The sequence below is a fragment of the Lontra canadensis genome, unplaced genomic scaffold (genome assembly GCF_010015895.1).
Source record: "Lontra canadensis isolate GAN:19392208 unplaced genomic scaffold, GSC_riverotter_1.0 scaffold59, whole genome shotgun sequence".
Classification (NCBI taxonomy): Eukaryota; Metazoa; Chordata; class Mammalia; order Carnivora; family Mustelidae; genus Lontra; species Lontra canadensis.
The window spans coordinates 4,885,038-4,905,363 of record NW_022631053.1 but is presented as its reverse complement, the minus strand read 5'-3'; the positions used below and the strand labels follow the sequence as shown (position 1 = coordinate 4,905,363).

The window sequence follows — 20,326 nt, the reverse complement described above, 5'->3', positions numbered from 1 at the left end:
TTCCCGGCTGCGGCTCGGCCAATCAGAGCGTCTTTTACTGGCGGGTGGGCCGAGCCGGCCCAGCTGCTCGGAGGCTCTGGCATGGTAACGTCCCCGCGCGGGGGTGGAGGGGCCCGGGGCGGTCCCACAGCGCCCCCGGCGGCCCGGGCCGGGGCCGGGGGGCCGGGGAGGCCGCCGGGGGTACCCGGACCCCGGGGGAGGGCGAGGGGCATGAGGGGTGAGGGAAGGGAGCCCGGGAGGGGGAGGGGAGCGGGGATTTGGGGGAGAAGGGGCGGGGAGGCCATGATGGAGGATGACGGGGGTGGGGGAGAGGGGGATTGAGGGGAGCGAGAGTTGCGGGACTGGGTTGAGGAGGAGGAAGGGGAGACGAGAAGGGTCGGTTTGTGAAGAAAGGTCAGGAAAGGAGAGGGGGCGGGAATGTGGGAACCGAGGGACAAGGGGAGAGCTGGGGGGCCAGTTTCCCCTTGTTGGGTATTTGGCGTGCAACACGCCCCTCCTCAGACCCAGTGCTTGTTTCCTTTGGAAGCCCTGGACGCCCCATAAGATCACTTGGAGACCCCCTCCTTCGTTTCCTCTCATTGTGTCGTTAGGTGAGGAGAGGGCATTGTCTCCTGAGGAAAGAGAGGCTACGGTCCCCATCTAGTCCCGGATAGCCCAAGAAATGAGAAAACAGAGGACCCTTGATCCCAACCCTGGCTCTGCCATCAACAAACTGTGTTAACAACTCTGTGTGACCTTGGGCAAGTCACTACCTTTCTTTGGGCCTCAGATGCCCCATCGATTAAAAAAAAAAAACAAAACAAGGAAAATGCATGAGAATGATACCACAGATCCTTTCCAGCTTCGAAATGGGGTGGTTCCTCAGGAGAGAGTTCAGGAGAATGGATTCTAGGATGTGGGGAAGCAAGGGAAAGCAGGCTGACGCTGGAGGCGAGGCCTTCAGCTGGGGCTGCAGAAAATCCCCAGGGATGTGGGGGATGGTAGGCACAAAGCCTGCAGGGCTGGAGCAGGCTAGCCAGCGCCAGTGGCATCCTATTGGAGGGATGGAAGAACTCTGGAAGTGGCGGAGGAGGTAGAGACCTAACTCAAGAAAACGAAGACCAGCATGAGGTCTTCATTCTGAGGAGATGGCAGGACAGAGAGAAGCAATGAAAGCTCTTTTCTAGTAAGACTGCCGATATCTTTGGGGAGAGGGAGGAATATACTAAGGCTGATGTAGAGGAGTGGGGATTAGGATGGTCTTGAAAACGGAGGGCCTGACACTGTTTGGGGCAGCTGAAGCAGGGCAGCAAGTAAGGGCTGACTGCAGGGGAATTAGCTGGTCTCTTGGCCTCCATGCTTTTTTTCTTTCTGATGTCAGGTACCCTTTCTGAGAGGTACTTTCTCTCACCTTTCTGAGAAGTGTGCCTTCCAGCTTTCATTGTCCCAACACAAATCCCTTTAGGGAATGAGTCAGACCAGACCATCCTTGGGATCACCTGGAGGATTTCAGGATAGTGTGTGGATTGGGGTAAAAAGAAAACAGGAGAATCAGTTTGTGAGAAATAGCTGTGGCACCATCACCCTAGCTGGGAGACAGCTTTGTGGAGTAGTTGAAAGCTTTGGGGTCAGAATGCATGGATTCCAAACCTGCCTCTGCCGTTTAATCCTTTGGAACCTTGCTCAAGTTATTTAATCTCTCTGAACCTCACTTTCTTTATTTATAAAATGGGGACAATAATAACCTTTTAGATGGTTGCAAGGATTAAATGAGTGGCATGATATCTGGCCCATAATAAGCACTCAATAAATATTAGTTGTTAGCTCTTCCCTCTTTCCTTGCTCTTTCTTCCATCTCCATTCTTGTTCTTTTCCCCTTTTATTCTTTCTTCTGAGTCTTTAGTTCTGAGCTGCAGCTTAGATGTAAAGGCTCAGAAGAATTGATCGCACCTTTGGTGGTAGTGGTGGTGGGGGGGTGTTGGGTCCTTCCACTGGTACAGATGAGCTCATGATGATAAGATGATCAGTGGTTTCTTCGTCTCTGTCCAGCCCACAGATGTGTTTTTGTTCCAGGGAAGACATAGATCTGCTCTTTCAGCCCATTTCCTGTATCCCTCTGTCACACGAGTTCAGTCTCGCCCCAAAGTGTAATGAGACCCGCACTTGTCCAGGCTTCGCAGCAAGTGAGAGAGGGGCAGAGGTGTTTTAGGAAGAAAAGTATACACGTTGCACAGGGGAAGCTCAGGGAAGGGAGGGCCGCGGAAGTTCCATGGTAATTTATCTTCATTCCTTTGCTCTGTCCTCTGCGGGAACTGTCCAAAACAGTCCAGCATCTGGATCCTGGCCAGGGGTCTCCATTCCAAGTTAAAGATGGTCAGTGCTCACTTCGGCGGCACATACACCAAGTTAGAGATGTCCTATACAGTGAGTTTTTTACTATTTAGGTTTTCCCGTGCCAGTATTTGATTCCAGTTTTCTTTCCCCAGCTATACAGACAGCCTCTAGCGAGCTGTCCATCTCATTACAGGCCACCTTTACCCAGAGAATTTTATACAACTGTACGTGGGCACATGGGTGCACCTGCACACATTTGCCTGTTCTGGGATATTCTAGGATGCAAAAATCGAGTAAGGTTAAGGATGAGTCTGCATTCTATCACAGCACTTTGTGTGCAGGGTCCTGACTAGACACTCAAGGGGAGGCGTAAAAGGAGAAAACATAATCCCCCAATATGGAGAAATCTCCTCCCAGGTAGGGAGACAGGCGGACGGGTGGGAAACACCCAGCAAACATCCACAGAGTAGCATGTCATCAGTGCCTAGTAGTGCTGCATTTATCCCGAGGGGACACAAGGAGGTAGGAGTATGTGTATGTGTGGAGGATAATCATAAAGGTAATCTGAAGGGGGTGAATACTGGATCATCTTGAGCAAAGTGAGAGACCGTAGAGTAAGAGGAACACAGGGTGTAACCTAACAATTGCTGTGCAGAGAGGAGGAGGGAAGCCACTGAGTCAGGCTGAGCCAAGAGTAGACAGGTCTTTTGAAAGGCTTCGAATGTTAGGTGAGATTCTGTAGGGTGAGCGATAGGGAGCCACCGCTAATTCTCAAGGAACGGTTTGGATCCTTGCTGATTTTACCACATGGGAAGCAGGGAATATGCTGAGTGAAAAAAACAGACTGCTTCCTTGTGGCAAGGACAGTGCTGAGGGTGACTGAAGAGCAGAATGGACCCCGTCCTGGCTCTGTCCCTGACCACGGTGGAGCCTGGGACTGATAATTTCCCTTAGTTTTCTCATCTGAAAAAGGAAACTCCCTCGGGTGGTCGCCAGAGTCCCCTCCGTCTCTGACATTCTGTGTTCTCTGAATAACTCCTAGGCCTTACCAGTGGCTGTGTTTTGTGGGACCTGCCAAGACCATCAAGTTAATAAATACTAACACCTTCTATGTTCCAGTCTGGGGCAGTGAGGAAAATACAGTGGGGCTAGGAGATGAGGGTGAGCCAAAACAGACCAAGTCCCTGCCCCTTTAAATGAAAGATCTGGTGGAGGCAGCAGATATTTCATTGACCCTAAGACTCACATTTTAACATTTCTTGTCAAGACCTCTTAAAATCGTTGGAGTATCATAATTTAAGTGGTGGCATTTGTTTTTTATTAGTGGCCACATAAAATAATGGGACAGTCAGCACCATGGGAGTAACTGTAAACTTCCAGTGGGTAATTGCTAAAGGGAAGGGTGCGTGGTACACGAGCCTGTAAAAGAGGGCTCTGACTTAAGCCTAGACCACTGGCCTGGGAGGAAGCCTTTCCAGAGGAAGTAATGGCTGGTAGATGTGAGACCTGTAGGCTAGGTGTATAGGGTCAGCAGGAAGTTGTGGCAGGCAGAGATGAAGGCCGGAGGTGGGAGAACTGGGAGATGGTGAGTGTGGCGAGAGCACACACTCAGGAACTCAATATGGATGAAGCTGGCAAGTTAGTTGAGAAGCAGACTTCCCACAGCCTTCCAGGCCTTGGGGAGGAGTTTTGGTCTCTACCGTCAGGACAGTGGGAGCCATTGAAGAATTTTAAGCAGGGAGTAACATGATCTGAGGTGCATTTTGATGAGCTTATTGTAGATGTAGGGAGACTACTACAGAAGGTCAAATGAAAACGAGAGAGGGGTGGGCAGATTCAAGAAATGTGTACAAGGTACAATTAGCAGGACTCAGTGACGTATTGACAAGAGGGAGGTGTGGAGAATGACTCACCAGTTTCTATCTTAGACAGCTGTAGGGACTGTGGTGCCAGCCTCAGATGGGCAACTCTGGAACCTGGTAGGACCCAGAGAGATGGTTACGTAGCATCTGGGAGGTCAGAGAGGATCCTAAGGCAGCTTGAGGTGGGTAAGCATGGCACAGAGAATTGGATTTCCTCCCACACAATTTCTGACTTCCCATGCTAAGGACAGTCTCGGGCTGGGGCAGTTGAACCCTGAGAAAGCTGATTCTGGGTGGAATAGTGTGGCTTACCTTTCTCTCCTTAGGACAAGATGGGTGGGAACAGAGGCAGGACAGATACTATGGGAGGTAGATATTAGAAAGCATCTTTCAATGCCAAGCCTTCTCAGTGGAGGGGGTCAATGGGGAGGCAGGGAAGTTGGGCATCAGTAGGGTGTCTCCTCCTCAGCCAGCTACCACCTTTCCCTAGAACTCCTCCCTGATACCCTCTAACCATCAAGCGAAAGGAGGAAGGACAGGGCCTTTTAGCTGTATCTCGAAGCCTCAGTTTACTTAAAAAGATTTTTTTTTTTGAATGGGTAATATAGTCACATGGATGCATATTCAAAAGTTACAAAAGGGCATATGTACAGCGAGAAGGTTCCTTTCCCACCTCCGTCTCCCTTCTACTGATTTCTTTCTTGTATGTCCTCTTTTCTCTCCAGTTTTCATACAAATGATCATACTTGACTGCACTTTGCATTTTTTCCCACTTGTTAATGGATCTTAGAGATTGCTCCTATCAAGACTATGAATGGCTTCATTCTTTTTTTTATGACTGCATAGTATTCCATTTTATGTTTGTGTATAATTTCATAGTTAGTGACGGGTATATAGGCTGATGCCAGTCTTCTGTTTTTACGAATAATGCTGGACTGGAAACATTGTATATGTATCATTCTGACCATATCTGTGGGATGAATTTGGCTATATTTATAGATGAGGTGTTAGAATTGGGAGTGTTTGGTCCTTTCTTTGTCCCTTCTTGCATTCATTCAATATTTATTGAGTACCCATTATGTGCCAGACACTGGGGCAGGTACCAGGGTCCAGCTTTCAATAAGTCTGACACATCCCTGTCCTCATGGAATGTTATTACACATGTAAGGGGAAACGTAATAATTACGAAACTGTGTACACCAGGAAACTAAGAAGGGCATCAGATAGAGAATAAATTCAGTGGTCGGGAGCGCTCTTGGGAGCATGTGGTATTTAAGGCAACAACTGCAGGATGGGATGTGGTGGCTAGTAGGCGTAGGGCAGGGAGACTAGGCTGTTCAAAGTCTCAGCCACAGGGAGAGGAGGTCGGGATCTGTAGGGGAAAGGGGTAGAGCTGTTGAGGAGCAGGTGATGGGGAGTGGGAGGTGTCAGAGTGAGTAAGGGAGTAAAGATGAGGCCAGTTGGGGGGTGCCCGCAGTGAAGAGAGAGGGAGGCTAGTGCTTAAGGTGTGGTGACTGTTTGGGCTTAGAGGGCTTTGGGGTTGACTCTACCAGTGAATTCAGGTAGGGAGACGGGAAAGGAGGTCACTTCCTCCCTGGCTACTTTGGGAATGAGAGACCTCTGTTGAAGGCTTGAGGGAGGCCCAGCCTTGCCCACAGATAGGAGAATGGATGCAAAGCCTTGGGAAAAGCCACACTGGGCCTGTAGTCCAGCCGCCCTCATCTGTTCTGGGGCTCTGGTGCGATAAAGACCACGTAGAAGGGGACCGGCAGCCTGGCTCTTGGCTGGTAGAAGAGAGCATAATTAGCTAGGGCTCGGAGCTGGGTGTGGGCAGGAAACCGGGCCAGGAGACCCTTCCTCTGAACTTTGTACTCCTTTTTCATCCTCATCACTCTGCTTCCCTTTTGCAAAAGCCCATCTCTGCCCATCCTGGGTCCTATGACTTTTCTCTCCCTCAACAGTCGGTTCCCGATTCTGGTCCCCGGCCCCCAGCAGCGCCTGCCCCCTTCCCACCGGGGCCCCCCATGATGCCACCACCCTTCGTAAGTTTTATGTCTTCCCCTGGGCTTGGCTTTTCCAGCCTGCACCCCCATTACCCCAGTCCCTAGCACTGCTGCATTGCCAGCACGGTTTTGTGTCCTGCTTCCTCTGCCACCCTTGGAAAAGGGGTAGTGTTGCTTGGGCATGGGGTGGGAGGAGCTGCTGTCAAGCTCCCTGTCCGTCAAGTTGACAGCTCCCCCTTTGTCTTTTTGTCCTTGGGACACACTGGGGCTGGGGTAAGAGAAGTGGAAGGGAAGAGACCCTGTTAGTGTAAGCGCATGGTGGGGCTGCCTTTCTCTTTCACTACTCCTTCTCTGTTCTTTCAACATGCCACTGAAGTCAGGCTGAAGTAGCAGCTGGTGGTCATTGAACTGGAGAAAAAGGGATGGGAGGCAGGGGACTGGGAGGTCTGGGGACCTGGAATCCTGCCTCTGAGAAGACTCTTTGGGGAGAGTTGCTCAAGGGATGGAGCCTTCCAGCTACGGTCTGGTGGCAGTTAGACGTTTCCCCTCTCCCTTCCCTACCTCTGAAGAAGCTATGGTGCTTGCCTCTTAGACCCAGAAGACCCCCCCGCCCAATTTTCAGTCTTTTTCAGTGGTGGGGAGCAGGCAGTTTCATGCTTTGCGCTTCTTAAACTAAAGCCTTGGAATTGCCTAAGAGCCAGGCGGTGCAGGGAGTTGAGAAGGCGGGGAGACAGGTGGATATTCCCTGACCGGTCCAAGGCGGGGTCTTCTCTACTCAGTGTCCCTTCCTTTCCTCACTTCCAGATGCCCCCTCCAGGAATTCCCCCACCCTTTCCTCCGATGGGACTACCCCCCATGAGTCAGAGACCACCAGCCATCCCCCCGATGCCGCCTGGCATCATGCCCCCAATGCTTCCACCAATGGGAGCGCCACCACCAATCACGCAGGTAATCCTCCCTCCTGCCTCAGTGCCTCAGAAGACCCCGTGAGTCCGGCTGTGGGTGGAGGGGAGAAGGGGCATCTGGACTTCAGGAAGTAGGGAGAGAAGGGAGGGAGCTTTGGCCAGGCCCATGTGGATTTGTCCACTGAGTGACGGGAGGAAACTCTGTGGTGGGGCTGAGAGCCTAGAACCTAGAGATTGTCTAAGGTGGGGCGGGGGACCATGCGAAGGTCATGGCCCCAAAGGGTATCTCTCGGGAACCTGCCTTGCTTCTGCCTGCCCTCACCTCGGTAGTTGTTTTTTATCTTCTTTGTGTCCCCAGATACCAGGAATGGTACCTCCCATGATGCCAGGAATGCTGATGCCAGCGGTGCCTGTCACTGCAGCGGTAAGCACGAGGGGGGCTGGCAGGAAGCAGGCCCCGCAGCCCTGCGGGTCTGACTTGGTGGACAGGGATGTGGCCTCCATCCTTTCCCTCTTCTCTTTGGTTCCGTCCCGGTCCCAGCAGCACTCCCCACACTCAGGTCCTTCTCTCTGGCCACATACTCTGCTCTTGTAGTTTCTCACTCACCCCCAAAGGCATGTTACTCTTTTGTCCTCCTTGCTGGGCCCGGCTCCCTGAAGGAACACATTCATGGCTGACACTGCTTGCCCTCACAGAGCTGGCACTGCGGACACCTGAATATAGTCCCCCCTCACACCTTCTCTGTCTCTGGTGGAAGTAGCAACACCTGGGGATCTCACCGAACCTTCTGGTTCCATTGCTCAGTGTAGTAGAGTCTGGGTAGGATGTAGCGGTTGGCATCTGCTGTGGAAGAGGGGCCTCGGAGGTGGACTCGACAAAATGCTCTCACTCGAGGAAAACCAAGAACAGCTGCTGTGCGATTCCCCTTAGGATCCTACAGCCACGGCTCCAGAGGGTGGGGGATGCCTGTTAGGGGGCAGAGGTCCCTGGGAGCAGGACACACAGATCCTGGCCTGGCCTGCTTCTTCATCCCCCATGGCCTGGGTCCTGGGGGCCGCTGGGCTTGGCCCCAACCCTTCCCCCTCCTCTTTCTTCGGCAGACGGCTCCAGGTGCGGACACAGCCAGCTGTGAGTCTTCTGGGGGTCTGCTCCCCCCAGGCTCGGAGGTTGGGGGGTACAGGGGAGAGGGGACCGTGGACTAGAGCCCACCCTGGATCATGCCTGTTGGGATGCCAGGGAGCCTGGGATGTTGATGGGACCAGGGGATATTTATTGGGGATGGAGTAGGGGAGGAATAGATGGGATAAAATGGGGGTTGGGGCAAGGACTTAACATTTCCCTTTGCTTTATTTTTCTAGCTGCTTTGGCTGGGACAGGCCCTCCGGTGAGTTCTTCCAGCTCAGGGGTCTCTGGGTAGAAAAGCTGAAAGTTGGGGAAGCTGATGGTTAAATCTTTGGGGTAAGGAGGAGAAGCTTTGGGGACAGGGCCTTGACCACCATTCTGTGCCCCCTCCCCTCCCAGAGGGCCCTGTGGAGTGAGCATGTGGCTCCTGACGGACGTGTCTACTACTACAATGCTGACGACAAGCAGTCTGTGTGGGAGAAGCCCAGCGCGCTCAAGTCCAAGGCAGAGGTCCTGAACAGGGCTGTTTGGCCCTACCTTTCAGCTTCCCTGACCCTTCCAAGTCCTTGGCCTCCCCTGAGTCTTTAACTATACACATGGTTCCTCTGATCCCAAGATCCTTGACCATTGCCCCATGCTCCCTACGATCTCAGGAAGTCTGTCCATCCCCATGTTGAGCCAGGCCAGGTGATAGCTGAAAACTCCCTGCTCACAGGATCCTCTTCGCTCCCCTGACTGTGCCTCCAACTAGGGGGCATGCCCAGCCCACTGATGTCCTCTGACCCATCCTCTTGCAGTTGCTGCTGTCCCAGTGCCCCTGGAAAGAGTACAAGTCAGACACGGGCAAACCTTACTACTATAACAACCAGAGTAAGGAGTCTCGCTGGACCCGGCCCAAGGACCTGGATGACCTGGAGGGTGAGGAGTGGGTAGGGCCTGGGCTACGGTTCTGGGGGGTGGCCCTTGCCACCCTGTGACCATGCTATTTTTTTCCCATTGCAGCTCTAGTCAAACAAGAGGCTGCAGGGTGAGTGACTTGCCCACCTATCCCCCTATACGTGGGGCCAGCAGAGGGGTGGGAGTGGACCCTCTGTCTGTGGTCCCCACTCCGTGGAAGAGCCAGCTCTCAGTCTGTACGTGGAGTGGCCTGCTCTGGCCCCAGTCCTTCGCAGGACAGAGAGACCAGCTGGTCCCTGACTGTCCCACTGTCTGCTCCGCTCCTGGACACTGCTCTTCTGGCCCACCTGTAGGAAACAGCCGCAGCAGCCCCAGATCTTGCAGCCGCAGCCACCTCAGCCCCAGCCTGAGCCCCCACCTGGGCCGCCTGGTCCCACCCCTGTGCCCCTGGGCCTTCTAGAGCCTGAGCCAGGTGGGAGTGAAGATTGTGATATGTCAGAGGCCGCCCAGCCTGTGGAGCAGGGTTTTCTGCAGCAGCCGGAGGAGGGCCCCAGCAGGTGAGGGCTGCCCCTCTGAGACATTCCAGATGCTGGCTTCGGGCTCCCTGCCTAGTTCAACCCTTGACTTCTGCCAGGCCTCTTGGGAAGGGTGTGAAGATCTGGGCACAGCCTCTGGAGGGCAGAAGGGGGCTGCTCTGGGGAGCCAGGCTGTACTCCTGACCACATAGGCACTGAAAGCTGGGGGACCTGGGAGATGCTGTGGCTGAGTCCCCTTTGCCCCCCAGTGCTGCTGGACAGCATCAGCCGCCACAGCAGGAGGAAGAGGAATCAAAGCCAGAACCAGAGAGGTCTGGCCTCAGTTGGAGCAACCGGGAGAAGGCAAAGCAGGCCTTCAAGGAGCTGCTGAGGGACAAGGTGCGGGGGTGGGGCTCCCAGGGTAGGCCTGGAGGGGGCTGGAGGTGGGCAGGTCCCGTGACCCCTGCCTGCTCCATTCTAGGCTGTCCCCTCCAATGCCTCGTGGGAACAGGCCATGAAGATGGTGGTCACCGACCCCCGTTACAGGTAGGCCTGGGCAGAGGGAGCCAGGCCCTCCAGACTGTGTGTGAGCAGCTGGGCCAGGGCCTCCCTGAGAAGCCCCAGCTCAACACTCTGGCCCCAAGGGGGCCCGAGTCAGGAGAGTGATAGAAGGGCAAGGGCGCAAGGAAAAGAAGCTGGAGGGCCTCCGGGAGGAGGAGGGGAAAGGTATATGATATGAGACATTCAATAAATGCTTGTTGAATTGAAATGATTCGAATTGAATTAATTGGGGTAAGGGGGCTGGATAGGGCGGAGGCCTGAATGCACCTTGAGAACCAACCCCAGAGCAAAAGGGCTCGGTGTTAGTGTCTTGGAGCCCCATCTTTCCCTCACTGCCTCCCATCCTTCCCCTCATCCCAGAGACCCGTCTTGCCTCCCTGCAGCCTGCTGTTCCCATGCATGGACCCCTCACTCAGTTCTGTGTGCCGTGACCCTGCTTGGTGGGCTGTGCAGGGTGACTCCTCTATCCCCCCCCCGCCCCCAACTCCCACCCTCTCCACCCCAGTGCCTTGCCCAAACTGAGTGAGAAAAAGCAGGCATTCAATGCCTACAAGGCGCAGCGGGAGAAGGAGGAGAAGGAAGAGGCCCGGCTAAGGGCCAAGGAGGCCAAGCAGACCTTGCAGCATTTCCTGGAGCAGCACGAACGCATGACCTCTACCACCCGCTACCGGTCAGGGGGCCGGGCTGGGGTGGGGTCTGGGAACCCTGAGAACACACGGGCCCAGGGTCTCTGTCCCCTGCCCGCCTACCCATGACCCATATGCTCCACAGGCGGGCAGAACAGACCTTTGGGGAGCTGGAGGTGTGGGCTGTGGTCCCTGAGAGGGATCGAAAAGAGGTTTATGATGATGTCCTCTTCTTCCTGGCCAAGAAGGAGAAGGTAACAGTCACTGGCTGGATCCATCAGTCTGTCCTCAGGCTTTTCGTGTCTTTGTGTCCTTGTGGAGCCTGGTCATTCATTTCTCAGCTGCCCCAGGGTCTCAGCTCCTTCCTTGGAAGCTAGTGTGGCACCTGCACACCCCCCGCTTCTACTCGGGGCTCAGGGCCTATAACCTCGGTGTGGGAGGGCAGGAGGGCATCTGTGAGGGGTTGGTCTGTAACCTGTGCTCCTTCCCCTTTCTGGGGATGGGGAAGTCTTGAGTCTGGCCCTCCTAGGGTTCCCTAGCTGCCTGCTTTTCCCCAAATGCTCCTTTGCCCAGGCCCACCTGATTAGCTCCAACCTGCCCTACCTCACCCTGACCCTGACCCTGTGGCTCCCCAGGAACAGGCCAAGCAGCTCCGGCGCCGCAACATCCAGGCCCTGAAGAGCATCCTGGATGGGATGAGTAGTGTCAACTTCCAAACTACATGGTCCCAGGCCCAGCAGTACCTCATGGATAACCCCAGCTTTGCTCAGGACCACCAGCTGCAGAGTAAGCCTGGGTCTCCACTCCCGCCCATTCCTTCCCTTTTCCTCACTGACCTGGGAGCCCAGGGCCTGCCTCCTACCGCTCCCCTGCACTTACTGCCCTTGTGGATGTCCGGGGTCCTCTGCATTCACTCCGTCCCTGTATCACTCCAGAGTCTAGAGATGCTGGAATACTGGGACACCCTTCCCCTCCCTCTGGGGTCCACTGTTGACCTGGACATTGTGTGTCCTTGGAGGAAGAGCTCTAGGATAGGCAACAGAGGACCAAGAGAGGATAGTTTTTCCAACTCCTGTGAATATGGTCTTAAATTGTCTTGGTGCCAGGGGCCTCCACTGGTCATGTGTTGTCACGATGAGCTCTTGTTGGCCTGCAGTCATTGGCAATGTCAGAAATTGACCTTCTGAACTTTCGTCAAAGCCTGATCCATTCCCAGTTCCGTAAAACATAAAACGTTAGATCCCGAGATTGCCGGTTTCATAGGATTCTTTCCAGTAACTGAATTCACAAGAGCTGAATACTTGCTAGTTTTGTTCTCATGTATTAACGAACCCTCCTCCAGAACCACCATTCCAGTCTCTCTCCCACAGAGGCTTCTGCTCCCTTGCCCCACCACCCAGGGTGACCCCGGTGCCTACTAAGGCAGCACCCTCAAACACAGGGTAGGGGTGTGGGTGCTGAGGTCGGTGAGGGTGTCCCACTCCTGCAGCACCTGCTGAGCCTCCTTTCTGTGCTTAGACATGGACAAGGAAGATGCACTGATCTGCTTTGAGGAGCACATCCGAGCGTTGGAGAGGGAGGAGGAGGAGGAGCGGGAGCGGGCCCGCCTTCGGGAGCGGCGTCAGCAACGCAAGAACAGGGAGGCCTTCCAGGTATCTTTGCCACCTGCTGGTTAGGTGCGCAGCTCCGGAGGGGCCCATAATCTCTTTGCTCGTGCCCTGCCTCCTCTTGGCTAGGCCCGTTGTTTCATCTCCGCCCGGTCCTGTGCCACCTCCACGAGGCCACTCTGCTTCTGCTGTGTCCCTTCAACTGGGGGCCATGCTCCTCTAAGGAGACTGGATGTATGCACCACCCAGAAACTGCCAGCAGAGAGCACCCTAAAGGCACATCTTGGCAGCTCAGCCAAGTTCATTTCCGTTTGGTGGGGAGCCAGACAGTCAGAGCTTGGTTGTCCCTCAGCTTGGAGGTGGCAGCAGTGGGGGTTCCTTAGCTCTAACACTTTGGGAAGCTGAGAGCAAACCCCGAGCAGGACATGCTGCAGACAAGTACCTATTTCTCTGCCTCCCAGGCCAGCTGCTTGTCATGTTTGAGTCTGTCCCTCTCTGTATTTACATTCCCTCCGTTTTCACTGCTCTCTGCCTCACCATCTGTAGCTTTTCATCTCTGCCTCCTTCGCCTGCATTTCCTCAGGCGGGATTGTCCCGGCCTCTCCCTCCCATCCCCTCTTTTCCTCCCTAGTCTCTGCCTCTGTCTCTCTCCGTGTTTCCCTCTCCCTATAATTGGCCTCTCCCCACTCAGACCTTCCTGGATGAGCTGCACGAGACAGGGCAGCTGCACTCTATGTCCACCTGGATGGAGCTGTACCCAGCGGTCAGCACTGATGTCCGCTTTGCCAACATGCTGGGCCAGCCGGGTAAGGCAGCCAGGCTCCCCCTTCTCTGGCCTGGCTTCCTGCCCTGCCAGCCTCTCTGCACCCCCACTCCCTGTCCTGGACCCCTCCCCCAGGCCTTGGGAAGCTGCCGCCCGCCAGGCCCCCCCTCCCTCCCTCCCCCGCAGGCTCCACCCCTCTGGACTTGTTCAAGTTCTATGTGGAGGAGTTGAAGGCACGATTCCATGATGAGAAGAAGATCATTAAGGACATCCTTAAGGTGAGGGAGGCCCAGGGTTGTGGATGGATGCAGATTGGGTGCAGGGCGCCTCTCCGGACAGGACTCCCTGCTAAGTCCTGTTTTGCAGAAGCAGTGTAGCTCCATTCAGCAGAGATCTGCTGTGATCCCTGACTGCACTGGGAACACACAAATAAGAAAGATGCGGTTTCTGTCCGTAAAGAGCTCATGGCCCAATAGGAAGATAAACATGAGACCTGTTATAGAGAGGGCCAAGTGCTATTAGAGACGAGAATCGACAGAATTGACACTTTGCACTATGCCTTTAAGAACGAGCAGGTGGAGGAGGCTGACAGTCCTGGGTATGGGGTCTTACAGGAGTAGAGGCAAGGGTGTGGGAAGGGCATGGCAGGTCTGAGCAGTAAGGGGCACAGCTCCTCATAAGCTGGTGGCCCACAGATATACCTTTTGGCCCGTACAGTGTTCTGGAAACATTTCAACTTTGTTGTTAACATTTTAAAATTAGATGATTGTATAGAAAAATCGGGCTCTTTTAGTTCTCTTAAAATTATGACTTATCTAACACCACTGGGCTGGTTTTGCAAAGCATTCCAGGGTCTCAGACTGAGATGCCACTGCTTTTTAGAAGGGGCAGGCCATCCTTAACCTCACGCTCCCGCCACCCGTCTGGTGTGGCAGCAAGTTCAGCCGCCCCTTATTGCTGAGCAGGCACCTTGCTTGTCTTAGACTGGAGAGAGAGTTCTCAACGTCTGTGTCCTTGAAAGGTGGAAAAGGGATTGCTGCACTAAGAGAGCCTTGTGTTTCAGAAGGAAAAAACAAAGAGAAAGCGTATTTCTTGGTGGAAGTGAAGAACGTGCAAAGGCCCTGGGGAGGCAGTACGCCCAGCAGTTAGGAGCAGCACTGTGGAGACAGACTGCTTGGGACACAAGTCCAGCTTAACCACTTATTAGTTGTGTCACCTTCGGCAGACTATTTAACCTTTCTGAGCCTCAGTTTCCTCACCTGAAAAATGGAGGATTTTCCACCAGCCTACACCTAATTACCAAGGGCAGTAACTCGGTACCTGGGGCAAGAAGGGTCGAGAATAAAGCTAGGAATGGGCCACTGCACACAGAGCATTTCTTTGAAGTCCTGTATTTTGCTTTACAGATTCAGGTATTGCATCTTCACACCCTATTATTTTTCTGTTTAATATAAACGTAATGTTTTAAAAGTCCTTACCATTAGGTAAGACGTGCCCTTTTGTCCTGTGGCTTCCTGTTTCTCTGAAAGAAAGAGCTCTAGATGTAAAATACCTTGAATGCTAAAATAAGAAGTTTGGGTTTTTATCTTGTAAATAATGGGGAGCCAGGGAATGCTGTGGTCAGAGGATGTCTTGGAAGAGCCACAGGGTAAGAGTATAGAGTAGCATCCCTCAGACTGAGTGCCTGTGTCTGTAGAGGTAGGTAGTTGGAGGACAGTTTTTGAAGTCTCAGAACACTGAAAAGTCACAGTGGCAAGTGATTCAAACAGATCTGGAACTTGAGCCGTCCTTTTCTGACTCACCCCCAGGCTCTCTCCCCTGCTGTTAGGACCCTTTGGTAGGAAAGTCGGAGCAGCACAGGACTCCGAAGGACAGGTTAGAGGTACGGGAGGTGAGAAGGGAGGCCAGTCGGGAGGCAGTCTAGGTGGTGAACGAGCTCGGCGGAGGCAGCAGAGACAGCAGATGAGGGAGAGCTGTGCTCTAGCTGTGTTTTTCTGAGACCCCTACCCCCTCCCCTGAGTTTCCTCAGGGGAGCCTTGGGACAAGAAAGGGGGAAGCTAATGCTCCTTCTTCTGTTTTTAAGTATAGCAGCTTTTCTTTTATATACTGAGGTTCTCCGTAAGATTTCTGTGGGAAAAAAAAAAGATTTCTGCTGGCAAAAAAAAAAAAAGAGAGAACTTTAAAATCAGGAGAATGGAGTCACTCAGAAGTCAAGTGAGTTGAAGTTGGCGGAGGTGGGACAATGGTACCATTACTGAGGATTCGTCAGGAACAGGGCTAGAGAGAGAATAGAAATTCAATTTAGGGAATTAGTCTCAAAAGTAACCTGGGGCAGGGAGGAATACAGCAAAGGCCACATTTTAAATAGGACATTTGTGTAAAGTATAAATATCTAATCCCAGGAGAGCTGTATTTTATTGGATGCTTACATTTTAGCCACAGAGTGGCTGGTCCTGCCGACTGGCCTGCAGGAGTCTCATCCTTTCTGTGTCCTGTCTCTCCATATCTCCTGAGAAAGAAGCTTCTTTACACGGTTCCCCCACCGCTCCCCCTTTTGGGCTCCTGCTTACAGAAGGCCGATGAGCCCCGGAGTCCCTGTGGCCACCCACTAGCCGGGCAGACTGTGAGGGCACCTCTCACTCCATAGGATAATGGCAAGAGCCTTGGACTTGGAACAGCTGGAAGCCAGAAGATCTGGGCCTGCGAGATCCATGGGAGTGGGGAGAGGGGTGGCTCACGGGGAATGAATTCTTTTGGGGTCTGCTGAATTTGAAATTTCTGTGAAACCTCCAGCCTATTATGGGTCTGAAAATCAGGAGGGAAGTGGGGCTGAGGTCGCTAGGGACAATGTAGATTGAAAAGACCAAGTGCTATTCTCAGGGGAGAAAGCACAAGCAAGAGAGGCAGTCAGAGAGGTCAGAGAGACAAGACGGCGGTTGTTGAAGGGAGCAGCACACGTGCGAGGACCAGTCAAGTGAGGACTGAGAAGGGGCCCGTGGAAGTTGTCTCTGAGCACATGAGCACTTCGAGGAAAGTAGTGTCTATAAAGAGGGTGGAATGGAGTCAGGTAACTCCTGGCTTAGACCTCTGCAAGTCTTATCAAATTTGAGCCTCAGTTTCCTCATCCGTAGAATAGGAATAATTTACGCACATGGTTGTGGGAAGTGCTAATATTTGTAAAGTGCCGGGCTTATAGCAGGCTCACTAAATGTTGATTCGTTTTCCTTTGTGCTGCATTTAACGATTTTGCACCAAAGGGAAAGCAGCCCAAGTTGTTAGCTTGAAGAAGGTGAGAGCAAGGTGGACAGGCTCTTCCCAGTCAAGTGAGGTACGAGTTTGAGGGGAGTAGCCAGCAGAGAGGTGGGATGGACGCTTTCACTCTCCTGACAGAGACTGGGCTGTTTGAGAAGGGCTGGAGTGTGGGTTGAGGAAATGCTCTTGAAGACGATAAGAAGAGCACATTCCGCCGCAGGCGGAAGGCTGGAGCAAGTTCGTGCTGTGTGGAGGGAGGGGAAGGGAACCGGGCCTGTGCCCCCACTGGCTCAAACTCCAGATCGACTTGGGCCCAGTGAATTACCTCTCCAAAGCCTCTGCTTTATTGAGGTGTTGGGAGGCATAGATGAGCAGCTCAGAGCCAGGCCCAAGGTGCTTCGAGAAGGGGAGGTATTTTTAAGTGTTCTGGAGTTGCACACCTGATGGCCTTGAATTCCCCAGAGGACTGAGGGATCTGCGTGGGTGTAGTGCTTCAAACTATGCTTTGGTGTTAGGACCCGGGGTAGAGTTCTCAGTCAACCACCAATTAGCTGTGAGACCGTGGGCAAGTGCACAAGTTTCTCTAAACCTTGGTTTCTCCTTCCACATAAAATTAGGAGGCCAGGACCTATGCTTAAATTTCGATTCTGAGGATTAAAAGAAATAAGGTGTGTGAAGCACTCAGCACGGTATCTGGCAGCCTAGTAAGGACCCAAGAACTAAGCCAAAGGATGAGACCAGCAGATGTTGACAGAATGCAAGGAAATTACTGAGCGGCAGGAGGGCCTGACTGGGGCCCAGCCTTAAGCCAAAGGAACAAAGAATTACTTGTGGGAAGCTCAGGCGTCCGTCAGCAGACATGGCATACGCACATGCCCCCTACCCTCCCCCCATGTGATCCAGTGCCCCCCTCCGCTCCCTGCGACATCCAGACCAAGGGTAGGCGTGGGAAGCTTAGGTGTCAGATGGTAAGGACTTGGACAGCCTGGTTTCAGAAGTACATCTGAGTCCTGTGGGTCTCTTCTGGGGGCTGGGGGACTTCTCGAGCATCCCATCCTGTAGTCCAACCCTCTCCCTGCCCCGGAGGCCAGCTTCAGGCCTCGGGCCCATGACGGCCCCTGCTTCACACACCGCTGTGCCCACAGGACCGGGGCTTCTGCGTGGAGGTGAACACAGCCTTTGAGGACTTCGCCCACGTCATAAGCTTTGACAAGAGGGCTGCTGCGCTGGACGCGGGCAACATCAAGTTGACCTTCAATAGTGTGAGGGCCCAGGCGGGGTGGGGCTGCAGCCTAGGGCTCCGTTTCCAACTCATCCCCGCATCTTGTCCCTTCTCACTCACTGCCCTGGTGTGACTATACCCAGCCCCCCCGCTCCGTTCAGTGGGTGGCAGCAGGAGCCCCCAGACCCCAGCTTCCCATGTCCTGCAGTGTGTCTGAGTGGGGCCTGGGCACCCCCTCTCCTGGGTGACCCTGCTCTGCCTCCTTCCCGTCCTCAGCTGCTGGAGAAGGCAGAGGCGCGGGAGAGAGAGCGGGAGAAGGAGGAGGCGCGAAGAATGCGGCGCAGGGAAGCTGCCTTCCGAAGCATGCTGAGACAGGCCGTGCCTGCCCTGGAGCTGGGCACTGCCTGGGAAGAGGTCAGGGCTGCAGCCTGGCACCAGACACCACCCCCTCGGTCCTGAGGGCAGCGGTGCTTCACCACCACCGGGGGCCCGCCCCAGTCGTAGCGCAGCTCGCGGCCAGCTTCGGCCCCCTTCCTTCCTCTGCCCCAGCCCTGCCCTGTGCTCCTGGCGGTGTCCGTGCCTGCCCGGGGCTGGTCTCATCAGCAGTGCTCTCCCGTTCAAGGTCCGTGAGCGCTTTGTGTGCGACTCAGCCTTTGAGCAGATCACCCTGGAGTCGGAGCGGATCCGGCTCTTCCGCGAGTTCCTGCAGGTACTGGAGGTGAGACAGAGCTTCTGACCCTCTGTCTGTGCCCGGCTCACGAGCAGCCTGTCCAGCTCAACAGAGACCCCAGTGACCGCCTACCCCCAGGGGCTGTCCTTGCCCTGAGGTCTGACATTGGCCTGGAGAGGCCTGAGGCCCTCATTTGAGGCAAAACCAGATTTTTGGGTGCAGGGGGCGTCCTATGGCGAACCCTGGGGCCTTCCTCACCCCTCCCTCTGCCTCTACCAGACTGAATGCCAGCATCTCCACACCAAAGGCCGAAAACACGGCAGAAAGGGCAAGAAGCACCATCGGAAGCGTTCCCACTCGCCCTCAGTGAGTTGGTGGGCAGAAGGGATGCGGGGCCGGTGGCGGGGGGAGGCTGGATTGTCTTGGGGAAATAGGAACCACGTTGCTTGTTTTTTCCCCTATACCACCTCTCCTCGGAGTGAGATTTGAAAATTCCTTTGGCCCTGGATCCTCCTCTCTGTCCCCAGTTCCCAGACTTGAGGGCTTCTGGAGGCCAGAGAACCTGTACGCTGACATGTCTGTGCTGATCTGCCCAGGGCTCGGAGTCAGAAGAGGAGGAGCTGCCCCCGCCATCTCTCCGACCCCCAAAGCGGAGAAGGCGGAACCCGTCGGAGTCAGGCTCTGAGCCCTCTTCCTCGCTTGATTCGGTTGAAAGTGGGGGTGCTGCCCTTGGAGGACGGGGCTCCCCATCTTCTCGCCTTCTCCTTGGATCAGGTGAGCCATTTGGGAGTTGGAGTGGTTGACTCCGGTGAGAGGAGACAGCGCCCTGAGGGTGGAGGGGATGAGGTCTGTACCCATCGGAGTGGGAAGAACTTCCCTGCCCTGCCCTGGCAGAAACCGGGAGAAGGAAGGAAAACTGTACCCCAGAGACTTCCCCAGCTAGCTCCCTGTCTAAAGAATGAGCCCCCTCACCCCCCGCCATGGGACTTACTGAGTATTTTCTATCTCCAGATCATGGCCTTAGGAAAGCCAAGAAACCAAAAAAGAAAACTAAGAAGAGAAGACACAAGTCGGTGCGTAGAGAAGGGACTGCTACTCAGGGCCCTGCTATGCTGAGAGAGCTCTTCAGCCGCCTCCCGGGCTGTCCTTCACAGGAACTGAGCAGGTGGGCTCTGGGCTCTTACAGAACAGTCCTGAGAGCGAGACAGACCCTGAGGAGAAGGCTGGCAAGGAGAGTGATGAGAAAGAACCAGAACAGGACAAGGACAGGGAGCTGCGGCGGGTGGAACTCCCTAACCGCTCCCCAGGTTTTGGAATCAAGAAGGAGAAGGTGAGAGGCAGGCACCTGACCCCAGCCCAGTCCGCACCCTCCACAGGCCTCCGTGGCCCTCGGCGGAGGCTGTGGGTGAGCTGTGCCTTTGCTCCACCAGACGGGCTGGGACACGTCGGAAAGTGAGCTGAGCGAGGGTGAGCTGGAAAGGCGGCGGCGGACACTCCTGCAGCAGCTGGATGACCACCAGTGACCCGGCGAGCCACTCTGCCTCGGGTCTGTGTGAGGCCGTGGATCCTCGGTCACCCTCACTGTCTGCACTAGACTCCTTTCTTAGTCTGGTCTGTGTCCACTTTTCCTCAAGTAGCCCCGCCCCCAACGCGCCACGGCTGGCACCTCCCCAGGTTGCTCGTGGTATTCCAGGGTCCTCCACTTCCCAGGCAACTAGCGCGGTCCTTGCCCTCAGCCCCAGACCAGAGATTGGGATGCCATGTGGAGCGGGTGGTGCCAGTAGAGAAAATGTGAGAAGGGGCCTCTAGGGAAGAATGACAGGTTGGTGACAGGCGGGGTCCTTAGCCTCTAGCATCAGTGCCTGCTCCTGCCTGCCTGGGCCCTTGGGCTCCACCACTCCTTCCTTCAGCCCCGGGACCCAGTGTATGTGTGTTTTGTTTTGTTTTGTTTTTGTTTTTTAAATAATATTTATAACATGGCCAGTGGCTCTTTTCTCTTCACCGTAT

At 54.4% G+C, this 20,326-nt stretch overlaps 1 protein-coding gene across 6 annotated transcripts; it reads left to right on the top strand.

Moving 5' to 3' along the window:
* Window positions 1–20,300, top strand: PRPF40B (pre-mRNA processing factor 40 homolog B). 6 transcript variants are annotated; one of them, XM_032876852.1, is made up of 26 exons: window positions 6–84; window positions 6,137–6,217; window positions 6,983–7,126; window positions 7,442–7,507; window positions 8,185–8,212; window positions 8,443–8,468; window positions 8,606–8,716; window positions 9,004–9,076; window positions 9,209–9,233; window positions 9,457–9,660; window positions 9,888–10,017; window positions 10,100–10,164; window positions 10,685–10,849; window positions 10,951–11,059; window positions 11,441–11,591; window positions 12,324–12,457; window positions 13,104–13,218; window positions 13,362–13,453; window positions 17,573–17,689; window positions 17,926–18,063; window positions 18,272–18,367; window positions 18,599–18,685; window positions 18,916–19,093; window positions 19,331–19,392; window positions 19,506–19,649; window positions 19,750–20,300. In XM_032876852.1, exons 1-26 carry the CDS (start codon window positions 82–84, stop codon window positions 19,840–19,842), a joined length of 2,637 nt encoding a protein of 878 aa, XP_032732743.1. In that variant the 5' UTR covers window positions 6–81; the 3' UTR covers window positions 19,843–20,300. The 6 variants fall into 6 exon arrangements, with proteins under 6 accessions (XP_032732745.1, XP_032732743.1, XP_032732742.1 ...); XM_032876851.1 differs by having other exon boundaries at window positions 9,004–9,124; XM_032876853.1 differs by lacking the exon at window positions 6–84 and adding an exon at window positions 373–1,165 and having other exon boundaries at window positions 9,004–9,124.
* The last annotated feature ends 26 nt before the right edge of the window (window positions 20,301–20,326 follow it).